At 50.3% G+C, this 13,366-nt stretch overlaps 2 protein-coding genes across 6 annotated transcripts in view; one reads left to right on the top strand and one right to left on the bottom strand.

Moving 5' to 3' along the window:
* LOC128811542 (NADH-cytochrome b5 reductase-like) overlaps positions 1-9,978 on the bottom strand; it is a 29,510-nt gene extending 19,532 nt beyond the window's left edge. The window contains exons 1-4 of one of the 5 annotated variants that reach the window (XM_053985235.1): positions 9,108-9,978; positions 3,509-3,688; positions 2,521-2,669; positions 1,320-1,407 (exon numbers count right to left, since the gene is read on the bottom strand). In XM_053985235.1, the coding sequence (XP_053841210.1) occupies positions 1,320-1,407; positions 2,521-2,669; positions 3,509-3,688; positions 9,108-9,179 (489 nt within the window). In that variant the 5' untranslated portion in view covers positions 9,180-9,978. Of the gene's footprint in view, positions 1-1,319; positions 1,408-2,520; positions 2,670-3,508; positions 3,689-4,543; positions 4,712-4,749; positions 4,822-4,960; positions 5,025-9,107 lie in introns of those variants that run through there. The other 4 variants (XM_053985233.1, XM_053985232.1, XM_053985234.1 and 1 more) reach the window with 4 other exon arrangements.
* Positions 5,080-9,046, top strand: MRPL37 (mitochondrial ribosomal protein L37). Its single transcript, XM_053985237.1, has 7 exons — positions 5,080-5,482; positions 5,706-5,889; positions 6,364-6,479; positions 6,973-7,158; positions 7,448-7,605; positions 8,085-8,288; positions 8,842-9,046. Exons 1-7 carry the CDS (start codon positions 5,080-5,082, stop codon positions 8,917-8,919), a joined length of 1,329 nt encoding a protein of 442 aa, XP_053841212.1. The 3' UTR covers positions 8,920-9,046.
* Positions 9,979-13,366: the final 3,388 nt, after the last annotated feature.

Here is a 13,366-nt window from a genome sequence, read left to right on the forward strand (position 1 = left end):
CAAATGCAATGCCATAATAACAGGAGACAGAAAGGTTTGAACAGTGCTTGGATTGCATAGTAATAATAATATACTACTTTCCAAAATTGCCTCAATAGTGTGAAATATACCACAACCTACAGAGTGAGTTATAAAAATGGCTGCTTTACACTGGGTGTTACCAACCTCTTTTGTCACTGCCAAAGAATAACTATAGCGCCTTTTGGGAAGAAAGGTTCTATATAAAGGAAAGGTATCATTACAATCATTACTATTATTATTGAAATGCAAAACCTGTGAGTAATGAGCCGCTATACATGAAATTTCACAGTCATCCTGTGAATGTATCCTATTAATGCAACGTTTCTCTCCCCTACCACACACCAATTGCCACAAGAATGGGGAAATGACCCTCCCATAGGTGTCCTAGAGAAGCTGTTCACTTTTCTAAAGAGCAGGGTTTGTGTTAGAACATACAATGCATAATAAACCCCAGAAACATGAAATCCTGGAAGACAGGCAGAGAACAAGTGGCCCTTCTCTGCAAGCCACCTGGGATACCCAGCACTCTGAATTTCACACCTGTACTGAAGTCTGTGTCTGCCCTGAGGAGTCCCTAGAGACATACAGATGCACTACTGGAAAAATGTTCAAGTCAGTATTTGCCATACAAAACAATAATTTATGAGCACCCTGAAGACTTACATGAGACAAATTTCTAGCCAAATCTCCTATAAAATCCTTTTTAACTCAACCAGCCTTTTTTGTGGTTGACTCCATAAAGGTGAGGACATTTGTCAAAATGGGCTCTGCCACCATGTCCACCTCAACAGATGTAGCCTGTGCCTATGGGACACCTCTCTGCCCTGTGGGCCACAAAGTCCCTCTCAGACTGCAGCTCCAGAGCCCTTTCTGCACACCAGGGGCAGCTGCCCACTGACAGAGGGGTGTTCTTCAAGTAAAATACAGAGGGGAGGATAAGAGCAAACATTTCCCAAAATCAGTGTTAGCTGGGCTGACAAATGGGTGTGATTTCAAAGACAGCCTGAAAAAGCAAAATGAAAGGAGAGAAGTGGAATGGACACATCTTTCCATCCCAGGGGCTCTCCCAGGTGATCCCAGGGCTTCTGCTGCAAAGCACTTGTTTGTGTGTCAACTTATTCTGCTTTCAGTTTTGTGGGAAAAACTGCAATTTTTATCAGCAAAGCAAAAACGCTTCAAAACAACAGAGAAACAGTCCATGAGGGATTTGAGACAGTCTCACTTGAAACACTGACAGCATGCTTGGTTCCTAAAGAAAACATCTTATACTCTAATGCATATTGTCCAGGCTTACTTACTTTAATTAGAACTTCAAAGTAACCTTCTGCATTCCTGGGGCTAATTGGAGTATAGGCTCTCTGGACCTCCAAACCATTCACCACTCCTCTGAGAAGAGAAACAGAAAATCCCTGTGACTTGGGACATTTGGGGGGCTCCTGCAGCTCTCTGGGAGACAGGTCCTCTGCCCACTGGCCCAGCCTGTGCACAGATACAAAACATTTCCCTTCCAGAGGCAGAAATCCAGGGGGAACTTAATGGCTAACAGCACCTTTTGTTTTCCCAGTGGTAGCCTCAGCTGTACCACATCCAACTCCTGGACACACCCCTGAAAGGGATTTTGTAAGAACATGCATGAGTGGCAAAGGGGAGAGAAAACACTTAAGTTTGCTGTTCCTTTTGAGCTGGGGTCACTTTCTGCATCCAGTCAGCATCTGGTAATCAAATAACAAAAACCAAGGCACAGCTTTGACCTCAGGCCTTGTCAATACAGACTGTGTTTTCCTGTAAGTCCTCCCTTTCCATGGAATTATCCACCCTGCTCTTTGCTACTGACCATGGGAATTGATTGAAGTGACCAAACCTTTTTCTGTGCTGTGTGATGAGCCAGGGCTGGAGGGAGGAGCGTGTGCTGTCAGCAGAGCCAGCTGCACACACCAGCCCTGAACGTACCAGGGACGTCAACAGATGCACATCAATGGCATCCTAACAGGACTTTCTCTATCTGGCAATGATCACCACAGATGGCTGAGAGACAGAAACTTTCCCCAAGTGGCCCCTTTCTGGCAAGCAGCAAACTACACAGGAGGGTTGTTTTGCTAGAAATCAGTCAGGCAGTGCCTGGTTACTGGGGTGCTGAGTTACCCCAAGGTACAGGGCCTAAAATACCCAGCTCTGGGGCAAGTGCAGCTCATTGTCTTAATTCCAACACAGTGGAGTAAATAATCTGTTGTAAGATCTATTATTTTAAATCTTTCTTTCTGCAAATGTATTTTCTTAACCTAGTTCTTTCTGAGCCACCAACGCAGGGATAATGCTGAAGAAAACTACAGCTTTTACCATAGAATTAGTAGAGGCAGTGAGCTCACGAGCTCTTTCATCTGTGTCATTGTGGAGGTACAGAAATCATGATTTGCCTGCTATGAAGCCTTTGTCTATTGACAAAACCCTACGTGTTAGGTTACATAATGCAGACTGTTTAACTAGCACAGAGAACAATACCTTAACACGATATGTTGTCCTAAACTCAATTGCAGGCTGCTATTTCCCGGTAATTCAAATTTGTACTGGTAGGTGTCCTCTGTCAGCTGCTCCACCGAGCTCACGCTGAATGCAGTGAATGTATCTGGATTCAGCTCTGAATTATTGCTCTGCAAGAACAACAATAAATAATTACTTGGTTAGATGGTGTCTTTTATTATTTCATTTTTCTCTGGAAGCAAACGTGTGTGCTCATTTAGTGCCAGAGATACTCAGGACGTATATTAAACACTGAGGGCCGGCGCAAATTCCAGCTCTCTGCTGATTCATTATCATGTTCTGCAGCATGCACTTTGGGATCTTGCATTTCTCCCCACCACCACCTTTTTAAATTACATTTTTTTATACCTTACAGCAAGGTCATCCTATTATGACTCACTGTGATCATTTCCTCACGTCTGGAAACAAACAGAAATAATTGTGCTAAAAAAGCCAAGTGCTGCTTTGGGGACAACTTTGCAACCTGCTGATGGCCACAGTGAACAGAAAATATTGTCAGTTGTTTCAGCTGATCTTTTTTGCTTGACCCAGCATAGTTAATCTAATGTAAAAGGGCACTGACAGGCTTAAAAACTGCACTCTGAAGACAACTGCTCGACCACACACAACGCAGTTTTTTTTCTCGGTATCAAAATACGAGTCTAAAAATCAGGCAAAGATGAGAAAGGTGAGGAAAACAAAGCTTCTCCGAGGAAATTCGGAGAGGAGAATCTGCAGAGCCAGAGCTGTAATGCGACACCAGGGAGAACTCTACACTTGGAAAATCACATTACAGCAGGGAGAGTGGCCAAGGGGGAGGGTGAAGGCTGACTTTGGGGAATTGCATTTACAGCCCTCTCTTAAGGCACCACTTGAATTTATCCCTGCATCCTCACCCAACACCACCACCCCACACTCAAACAAGTATGATCAAAGCACAGGCTCCAGGATGCGAGGAAGAGAAATCGACCTGCTCCTTCTTTCCCATGAGAAGGCTTTTGTCTTGCATTGCTTTGGCTCTCTCCCACTGTGCAAGCTCCTTCTCGTACACATCGTAGATGCAGGGCTTGCAGCCGCTGCCGCAGCACTGGGATGGAGAAGGTTCCTGGGGCCTCAGAGCCAGCCAGTCCTCCTCGTTGTCACTCATTGCCTGCAAAACACAAGACCTGCATCAAACCCAGCACGATGAAAAGCAGCGCGGGCTCATCAGCTGGGTGTTTTCGGAGAAGGACAGAAAATCTCTCTTGAGCATCTTGTGTGTGTGTTAAACTGAAAACCTGGAGCTGGTCTTTGTCTGCAACACCCCATTTTTGCTCGAGTGCTCAATGCCCCTGCACAAACGGCAGATCTCGCAGTCACCAGCCCAGCCTCGGGCCCTCCTCCCCAGACAGGCTGCCCAGGCAAAGCTACACCCTTTAATCCTGCTCGTTCCGCTGTGGTGATTTCCTACAATAGAGCCGCTTGGTCACCCGGAGCAGAAACATCTTAAAAATCTGCTGCTCGGTCCAGGAGAAAGGGTGACAAACCCAACCACCAGGACAATGGGTAACAAACCCAGCCACCAGATGCGGCCTGAGTTTTGTGCAGCTTTGGAACGGGGGAAGGGCAGCGAGCTGAAAGCGGCGTTCAGAGCCAAGAGACTTGAGGCAAAGAGGGCAAAGTCTCAGGGAAACAACCACTTTGGTTATGGGCTTTGAATATACGGCTTTAAACGCACAGGTAGGGGAGGCCAGGAAGCACAGGATTTTATCTCTTGCTCCCGTTGCTTCCCAATGAGTTGTACCCATTGAACACTCCTCAGGTCAAAACCGTGCTGCAGACCTCGCGGGGCCCCTCTACTCTTACACATGGCCTGAGTGAAGGCTGCTCACAACGCACTTGTGTCTGCATCCCTTGGACACAAAGCGGTCCACAGGAAATTATGAAGCCACGGGTGATGAAGCGGAGGAAGCGAACATTTAGCACTTCCAGCAGTTTCACTGTCAAGGTCAATTAATTAACTAACCTTCACCCCTGTAACAGAAACACACTCATTTCAAGGAGGGGGGCGGGGAACGGAACCAAAGGCGACTGGCCCGGCTTCCTACCGCTGTGTCCGGGGACCCGGAGCACCCACGGGCTATGAACGGGGGATAATCCGACGTGGCCGCGGGTGAGTCCGAGACGCCCGGGCTCGGGGCTAGGCAGATTTACAGAGTTTCGAGCACTTACTGTTCGCGCCCGGGGGCTCGGACAGGCCGGCCCGGGGCAGAGCCGCCCCAGCCCCGGGACACCAGAGCTGGCCCCGCCGGCTCCCGCCCAGGGACGATCCCTCAAGTGCCCCCGCCCCACAGGCGATGAGGCGCCTCTCCCCGCCCACCTCGCCACTCACCAACCCAGCGCCTGCCCTCACCCGCCAGGCAATTTGCCGACCCTCCCTTACCGCGGGGCGCGCCTGCCCGCCATTGGCCGCCGCCGCCGTCAGTCACCGGGGGTGACGGTGGGGGACGAGCCCTCGCCAAGATGGCGGCGGGCGGGCGCTGAGGCGGCGGCGGGAGGAGGATGGCGGCGATGGCGGCGGGGCCGATGGCGCTGAGGCGGGCGGGGGTGGCGGCGGCGGCGGCGGCGGCGGCGGCGGCGCGGGGCCTCACCCGCCGCATCGTCACCCGCGCGGGGCGGCCCCGCCACCGCTCGCCGCTTCCGCGCACGCCCTGGACCGTGCGCGGGCCGCCGCCGGAGGCGGTGGCGGTGGAGCCGCGGTCGGTGCGGGAGCAGGTGGAGCTGGACACCGTCACGTACGCGGAACGGCTGCACTACGTGCCCGGCCTGGCCCGGCCGCGCTTCCCGCCCTGGGACCGCGGCTGGCGCGACCCCTGGCACTCGCCGGGGCCGCGCTACGAGGAGATGCCGCTGTACAAGGAGCGCGGGTGCTACATCTGCCATCAGGGTGTCCGCATGCTGGAAGGTACCCGACACCCCGCGCTGTCCCCTTCCCAAGCACTCGCCCTGCTCCTCCTGCCAAGGGTTCTCCTCGCACAGAGTGTAAAACACGGGCTGTGAAGAGCCTGCCCAGCCCCATGAGCTGCCAGGCAGCCTCGGTCACATGGAATGGCTTGGGTTGGAAGGGGGCCTTGAGCATCACCACTGTGACCCTGTGGTAGATAGATCGCGTTGGGTTGTGTTTCCAGGAGTGCGGCAGGCGCAGTGGCTCACCAAGACGAAGCTCGTGGAAGGTTTGCCCCCAGCCGTGCAGGGCATTATGGATAACCCGGCTCTTGGGCTCCAGGAGCTCGAGGAGAGGGCGAAACACATGGTGTCCCACGCGCGGCTCTGGGACACGGCAGAGGTTGCTCCCAGGAGGGAACGATACTGGTGAGTGCTCAGCTGTAGGGGAGGTTTTAAACACTACAGAGAAAATTCATACGCAGCTCTTCTGTGGAAAGAGGGTCTGCTGTGCAAGACCTTCTTCTTCAGATTGTCAAACAAAAAAAGCAACAACCAAAGCAACAAATAAAACCCAATTCTGAATATTGGCAGTAGCACTGACATAAATACTACACTAGATCAAAGCTTCTTTCAGGCCAACGTCTCTCTGTTTCAACTCAAGATCTACTTCTAGCTGATGCAGAGTATCAGTTTTTAAAATAATTGTAAGCATTACCTCTGCCAACTTGAAACAGGCCTGGTGTGTGTGAGATACCAATCTGCAATCTCTGTTAACTGTTTGGGAGTGTTATGCCATTATATGTTTTACATACAGTAATTTTACAGCATTTGTGCCCCAGAAGCATCTGCCTGCTATTATGATCTCATTTTTATATAACTGTTTCTTTTCTTGTTTTACAGCCCAATGCTGTTTGAAAACCTGATACATATATGCCGGTTAATGTCTGGGAAGTTTCCTTCTCTGAGTAAAAGGATGTTGGCTAGAAACTGCAGGATAGCAGCAACGTGGGAAAGAGGTCAGTTGCTGCTGTGGTGGAAGCATTTAGCTCTGTAAGATAAGAGGGGTAGCAAAGCTCCTGGCTTTAAGGCTGAGGACTTGGAATGAAACAATTTCTGGAACCAGGTAATTCTTTCTGGTTTAAATAGCGCTGTTGGCATGGGCAGCCGTGGATGATGGCAGGATGCTGTCCCTGAGGAGATTATTAGCTGTTAATCAATATTGACAAGGTGGTGGGAGAAGGGAATCAGTGTCTTAGACCTGATTGTTTATTTTCTTGTGTCCTAAATCAGTGCTGTTGTTTTTCTAAGGATATTTAGTTAAGAACTTAGCCTTAGCAATTAACGTCGGCATTTCAGAAGAAGAACCTACACATGAGTTACTATTTAAGATGGGTTTGGAGGTGAGGGGGAGAGAGTGAGCCTTGCAGAACAGATTGGCAAAAGGAAATGTACATCTTTCCCTGATGTTATTTCACCAGTGTTTGACTGTAGCCTAATTTCCCTCTCCAGAATCCATCCTCCTTCAGGTCCGTGGCCTGAGTGGAATACTCATGAACTCTATGACCCCAATACCACCAGTAGCCTCCAAGGAGGAGATACTGGCCACCAAAGAGCATATTCTGGAGACCTTCTATCCCATTGCACCTACAATCGATCTTCAGGAGGTGAATGTGTACAAAGAGCTCAATGATACAGGTCAGTGTTGATGATGATTATCTATGTCTGGGTTAACTTGAGAGTCCTTGTCCTTCTGGGGGCACCTGAGAGTAGGGACTGTGTGGGAATGAGGGGACAGAGGAATGGGCACAGGTTTGCAGTGCAAGTGCTCCAGACCTGTGGTGTGTATATTGTTGCCTAAGCAGGACTGAGGACAAGAACTCAAACCCCAGCAAACTACTTGAGCAGTTCCTGAAGATAATGGGAGAAAACCTTGGCTGCATAGTGTCTTCCTGAGCGGTTTCTGACATGAGTGTGTGCCCTTTAGGTTTCAGAGATGGTTATCCTTACTCTCATCCTCACACCCTGTTCTTCCTGGAGTCTGCCAACGTTCGCATGGACAGGTTCAGACCAGAGCAGCTCCGTGCTAAAATGCTGATGTTTGCTTTTGGCAACGCGCTGGCCAAGGCCAAGGCGCTCCACGGGGTACGTATGGGAGCCTGCTGCTGGGCCTCTCTTCTTCCTCTGCTGCTGCAGCCAGTGCAGGGAGGCCTGAAAGCCCCCTACAGTAATTTTCACATCCAAGCTTCCCAGTCCAGAGGTGAAAACCCCAACCTTCAGAAATCCAGAAATCCAGTGCTCAGCAATGAGCGTGTTTGTGATGCAGTGGGGTGGTATGGGCAGGAACCAGGGAATAAGTTCAGCTGTAAAACTCTAACCCGTCCCACAGCTCAGTATGTAAATTGACAGTTCATTGCTGGCTGAAGGAGGAATTTTAATTAAAATACAAAATCTACATTCAAAACTTGTTTGACTAGAGTAATTTTCTGGGCAAGGTAACAATATATTTATTAAAATCTTGGCTTTAAACCAACCCAAAGATGCAGAATCAGCAAGTACTCATACAGTTTCTGTTGTAACTAGGTTTTGAAACATTCTCCCCCACATGCCCCTTCTTTTCCTAGAACGATCCCAAGGTTTTGGAACAGCCAGTAGTGGTGCAAAGCATTGGCACAGATGGACAGCTCTTCCAGTTCATGGTGTTCCAGTTAAATACAACAGACCTTGTCTCTAATGATGGCATAAAAAATCTAGTCTGGATTGACTCTGATCAGAACCTGTATGAGAGAGCCCAGTGTGTCCCCGAAGTCAAGAAGAGAGTTGTTACGGTAAGGAAAACTTGGGAAATGGTGGTGGAAATGCTGCCCTTTCACCACAGCTGGGGTCTGGGAGCTGGCACAGAGCTGCAGCAGGTTTTAAACTGTCTGGAGGGACCTGAAGGGGACATTGGCCTCATTTTTACCTAAGCAGGCGTTTCTGAGGGTACCAGTTCCTGAGTATTTGTAGTGCTGATGTGTGACATGCCAAGCTTAACATGAACTCCTCCATACTGTAATCCACCATCTCATAATGTGCTTGTTCAAAGCCAGCTCTGAGGAAAGGAACTTTCACAAGAGACAATCAGCCTCTCTGGGGAGTGAATAGAGCACGGGGCTGCCAGTACTGGTTATACTGTGAGGGCATCTCACTCAGAGGCAAAGGGGTTCTGCCCTCTGAGATTGACACCAGTGGAAGTACCCCCACACAAACCCTTCTGGGGAGGGAGAGCAAAATTTGGAAGCTGCCATGCCTGAAAGTCTTATTCAAGCATGTTTAAAGCCGTTGTTTGTCTACATTAATCACTTCACTGCAAACTGAGCATCCGTGTCTTTTTCTCTGCAGAAGCCCGCTGGAATTTCTGGCTTTCAGCCAGACACATTCAAGAAGTTTCTGGCACTGTATCTGCATGGAACTGTGTGAAATTCAGCTCAAATGAAAATACTTCACCAACTGTACCTGCTGCTTCTCTTTGCCAGACCCGTCATATAATTAAAGAAAGGTGGATTAATTTACTTTAAAAAATAAATTATATTGCTACTGAAAGTAAAATCTTTTTTTTTTTTTAACTAAATAGTGCATGAAGAAACTCTTTCATTTTAGGGGCTCACCTCTGGATTTGGGTTAGAGAAGTCGTCAGATGCATCCTCCTGCACTCTTCCTCCATTGCCTGGGAAGAACATAAGCCAGTCATTATTCCTCTGCGCAGGCTCTGCTCTCAGTGTGCTTCTGCACAGAGCCAGACTCAAACCTGTTCCCGAGGTTGCTTTGAGTCCCTCTGAATGCAGAAGAGACTTACAAAGCTTCAAGGGGAAAGCCTGAGCCACGAGGCTTTTTCATTCTGCCTGGCTTTGACTTTGTTTTACTCCTGGCTGCCGTGGGATGCGTCGTGCTGCCCTGTGCTTAGTTCCCAAAGCACTTAATCGGAGGGATTGCTTTGTTGGATCTGTAGAACCACGGTCCTTTTATCCCCCAATCCTGGATGAAGAGACCTGTGCATTTGGGGAAAGTGGTGTGGAATGTAGCGGGAAACTTTGGTGCCTGTAGCTGGTATTTGCTGCTAAAAATACAAAGGAAGAATTTCTTCCTGCCACACAGAGTTAACTGAGCAGGAAGCATATTCTTTTTAACATGGGGGGATTAGTGTGGGTTTTATAAAACGAAAGCTAAATTAGCTGCAGCCAAATGTAGAATGTTTTACAGTTCTGGTACCCTCCAGCACATGGGAAGGGAGAGGACAGCCTGCGCTATTTTAGGGTGTGGAAGAGCACATTTCCAAGAAATTCATCTCACTTCAGTGTCTTGTGTCAGAGGCTGGTCTGTGCTTTGTGATCCCTGGCCATCTGGATGAACACCCCAGTTGTGTGTTCCAGCCCTAGCCCATCAGGCAGCTCCACTCTGCAGCTTTCAGGAATGTTCACCAGTCACATTTGAGATCAACAATTGCACCCCGTAAATTGGGGATGCAGTGGCTGCAAGCTAAATTAACAAATCCCTCCCCAGTTAGCAGAAGTGCTTGAAAGAGGAAAAAACCTCATAAGCTTTGCATTGCTCTGCATCATCTTAATCCTGCCTGCTCGAGGGATGCCTAATTCAGCTCAATGGAGTAAATCTGTTCAGGTCTGTGATTTGCACCCAGGTGTTTGGGAATACATTTGAACAGAGCTGTGCTCTGTGGAGCCTGTCACGCGCAGTGGGTGTTTCTTTTTCGGGCTGTTGGCTCCCTGCTGTGTCACACGGACCCTGCTTGACATCCCCTCGCTCTTCCAGCTTCGGGTCATTACCCGTCCTAGGGAGGAAGCCCTGTAGGGCAGCCAGCTGCCCCTTAGCATTCCTGAGGAGAGAATTTCCCTGAGGAAGCCTGGTGGAAGAGCAGCTGTGGTGGAGAGGGGTTGTGTAGAGGTGAAACACCTCATGTGCTTCTAGTAGATGTGGGAATTTGTGGGGATGGTCTGTCTGGAAGAGGCAGAGTCCCTTCAGCTGCTTTTACCTCTCAACAAAGACATCTCTGTCAGGGCAGAGAGTTGAAGGGGAGAGACTGAGGGAAGCTGGAACCCTGCTGTGTCCAAGCTGAGCTGAGACAAAGCACAAGCACAGGGAAGGATGGACAAAGGCAGAGCAAAGGCAGTTTTGAAAAACAGCGGAAGCAGGGAGACGTGGGATGGTCAGCAGGAAAACAAGGCTTCAGGGGTTGTGTGAGGCATCAGGAAGCTGCTGCAGGCGAGGGGATCATACACAAGGCTGTGAGGCCGTGTCCCTGCTTTGCTGAGGCACAGCCACTCTCACCTGAGGCCGGGGGGAAGCGGTACCCGTGTGTCGCTGGAAGGAGCAGCTGATCCTCGTGCAGGGAATGCTCCTCTGAGGGCCTGGAGGGGAGCTCAAGGTGGGGGCGAGTGGAGCTCCCAGCGTGGCACCTGGCACCACGCTCAGGTTAGTCCATCGTGGTCCTCGAACCAGGCAGCCCCTACCACCTGTCCTTGGTGTCCTGCTGTGCTTCCCAAGTACTCTGTGCATGGCTCAGCTCTCCCAGTTCCTCCAGTGGGCCTGCTGGAACTGGCCCAGCTGAGGGAGGTGGGATGGGGAGCCCAACAGCGGGTCACAGAAGCACATCTGGGTTGGCATCAATAAGTTATAAAGGCTTGTCAGCAGACAAATGGTGTTACCTCAGCACGGACCAGGGCCAGGCATTAACTTTTCATGAACAGCAGCCAGGGAAGCAGAGCATGCAAGAATGGGGTGGCAGGAGCCTGAGATGAGGAGGCAGAGGAGCCTGGCTGCCCGCAGGAGAGCTCTGGAGGACCCAGAGGAGCCTGGCTGCCCACAGGAGAGCTCTCCACCACTCCACACTCCCCTCCCCTGAACCGCTCCCACTGCAAAATCCAGCTCCACAGGCTGCACACATCATGCCAACAAGTACACACTGTGCTCAGCCTGGAGCCCCTGGTTGTTCTGATCCTCCTCCTGCATTTAATTTAATGAAAACTAATGGGGGAGACAATTATCCCTGAGGCTGGGCTCAGGAGACATTTCGTGGAGGGAACTTGGCAGTTTCATGGTGATATTTAATAATACCAGCCTGTAACCCTTAAGAACCAACAGGAAGGACTTTTCTATGCCCCACAATAAAAATACAACAGGCAGCAGTGCAGGAGCCTGCTGCTCTGGGCAGCTGAGCAGGCCCTGGGTAGGCAGGGATGGCCCCAGGGGTCTGGGAGGGCAGGATTTCCTCATCAGGGGTCATGAAACCAAGTGATTGACAACACTCACCCTCTGCTTTCTGCAAGGCACAGGGGGATGTGATTGCCTGGACCAAAATCCACACTGGGGATGGCTGCGGGCCCTGCACATGGACACCTGTGCTGTTACCCTGGAAGCAAACCTGCCCAGGCAGCAAAGGGTGCAAACACACCCTGCTCCTCTGCCGATGGGCTGTGCAGGCACGATGGTGATTCCCAAACCCAGGAGCCATCCACTGCACTGCCCCCCTGCCCTTCTCCAGGAGCATCCACCACCACACGGTGCTCGCCCCTGGAATTCCAGCAGTGACGTGGCTGTGGGTGCCAGTGCCAGGTGGGAGCATTCCCCAGGAGCAGCAGAGCTCCAGGATGGCCCACAGCCCCCCGAGCCCACAGTCCACGCTTGAACATTCCCACAAGGAGGGAGAGAGCTCACAGCCAACCATGTCCTGCCCCAACTAGTCAAAGGTAGAGAACAAGTCTCACACAGCAGCTCCTGGGAGCGTTTCAGGCACCTGGCACTTGCAGCCACCCATCCAAAGGCCTAAAATTTTCCCAATCTTTCCCCCAGCCTCTGATGCTGCCCCTTGGGGAACCAGGTTGGGTTGCCTGGATTTCTCCACCCCCAGTAGCTCCTGGAGCTGTTTGCTCCTGTGTGGGTGCACACACCCACCCAGCACTGCAGCTCTGGCCCAAGGAGGGGGTCACAGACCCCACTGCAAGCTCAGTATTTACATATTTGAAAACAACACTCATGTATTCCCTTCCCTTTCTTACCTCCCAGCAGTGCAGGACTCTGGCAAAGGGAAGTAGCAGCACCCAGCTCCTGGCCCAGGGAGCTGCTGCAGGGCAGACCAGCCTCCATCATCACGCTGGTATCCCAACTCCTCCAGCCTCTAACGAGCAAAGCCTCGGTGTACCAAAAATTCCCTTTTTAGCCCCTAAAACACCTCTCTCTGCCTGCAGCCTGATGGGCTGGGTGTGGGGAGGGCAAGCATCCAGCCAGAACATCCTCAGCCTGGTGCAGACAACTCTGACCATTTTCTAGGCTAAATTTTCAAAATGCTTTAAAAAACCCAAAAATTCCAAGAAGCAAACAGGCATCACTAAACCTCACCCAGGTCCTGAGCTGCATCCTGAATGGTCCTGAATCCCTTTGTGATTTTGAATTCCCAGGCTTAGCCAGCCCCCCTAAAATGCCACCTCAGCTCTGCATCACCTCTACTCCTGCACCCCAAATCTGGGGTTTGGCCCTTGATAAAGGCTGGAAAAAAATACCCAACTCCCACCCTGGGTCTGGCAGCAAACACCAGGAACAAACTGCAGAGCACTGAAATCAAATGTTTATGTTGATATTTATTACAGCAGGGGGAGGGGGGAGGAGGAGGGGGAACCGTTTCATTCAAAAAACCATCCCATACCAATGAAGACAATAATTTAGCTATTCATTTTAAAATACATTAAAACCGGTCCTTTCATTTCCTCACATCAGAACAAAAAACCTAAAACAAAAAAACAAAAAAAAAAAAAAAAAGGAAAAAACCCCCCACACCTGAATAAGATGTAAAGTGGAAAAGGTAAAAATTTGACCCCTTGGGGAGCCCCTGGGTATGCAATGCAACAAATCTGCATTA

The sequence above is a fragment of the Vidua macroura genome, chromosome 9, assembly GCF_024509145.1.
Source record: "Vidua macroura isolate BioBank_ID:100142 chromosome 9, ASM2450914v1, whole genome shotgun sequence".
Classification (NCBI taxonomy): Eukaryota; Metazoa; Chordata; class Aves; order Passeriformes; family Viduidae; genus Vidua; species Vidua macroura.

Excerpts from the sequence above, each read along its gene's own strand:
- MRPL37 (XM_053985237.1), top strand. The coding sequence starts at position 5,080 with ATGGCGGCGATGGCGGCGGGGCCGATGGCGCTGAGGCGGGCGGGGGTG. Across the intron at positions 7,159-7,447 it reads CAAAGAGCTCAATGATACAG|GTTTCAGAGATGGTTATCCT; the intron begins GTCAGTGTTGAT and ends TGTGCCCTTTAG. Across the intron at positions 8,289-8,841 it reads TCAAGAAGAGAGTTGTTACG|AAGCCCGCTGGAATTTCTGG; the intron begins GTAAGGAAAACT and ends TTTTCTCTGCAG.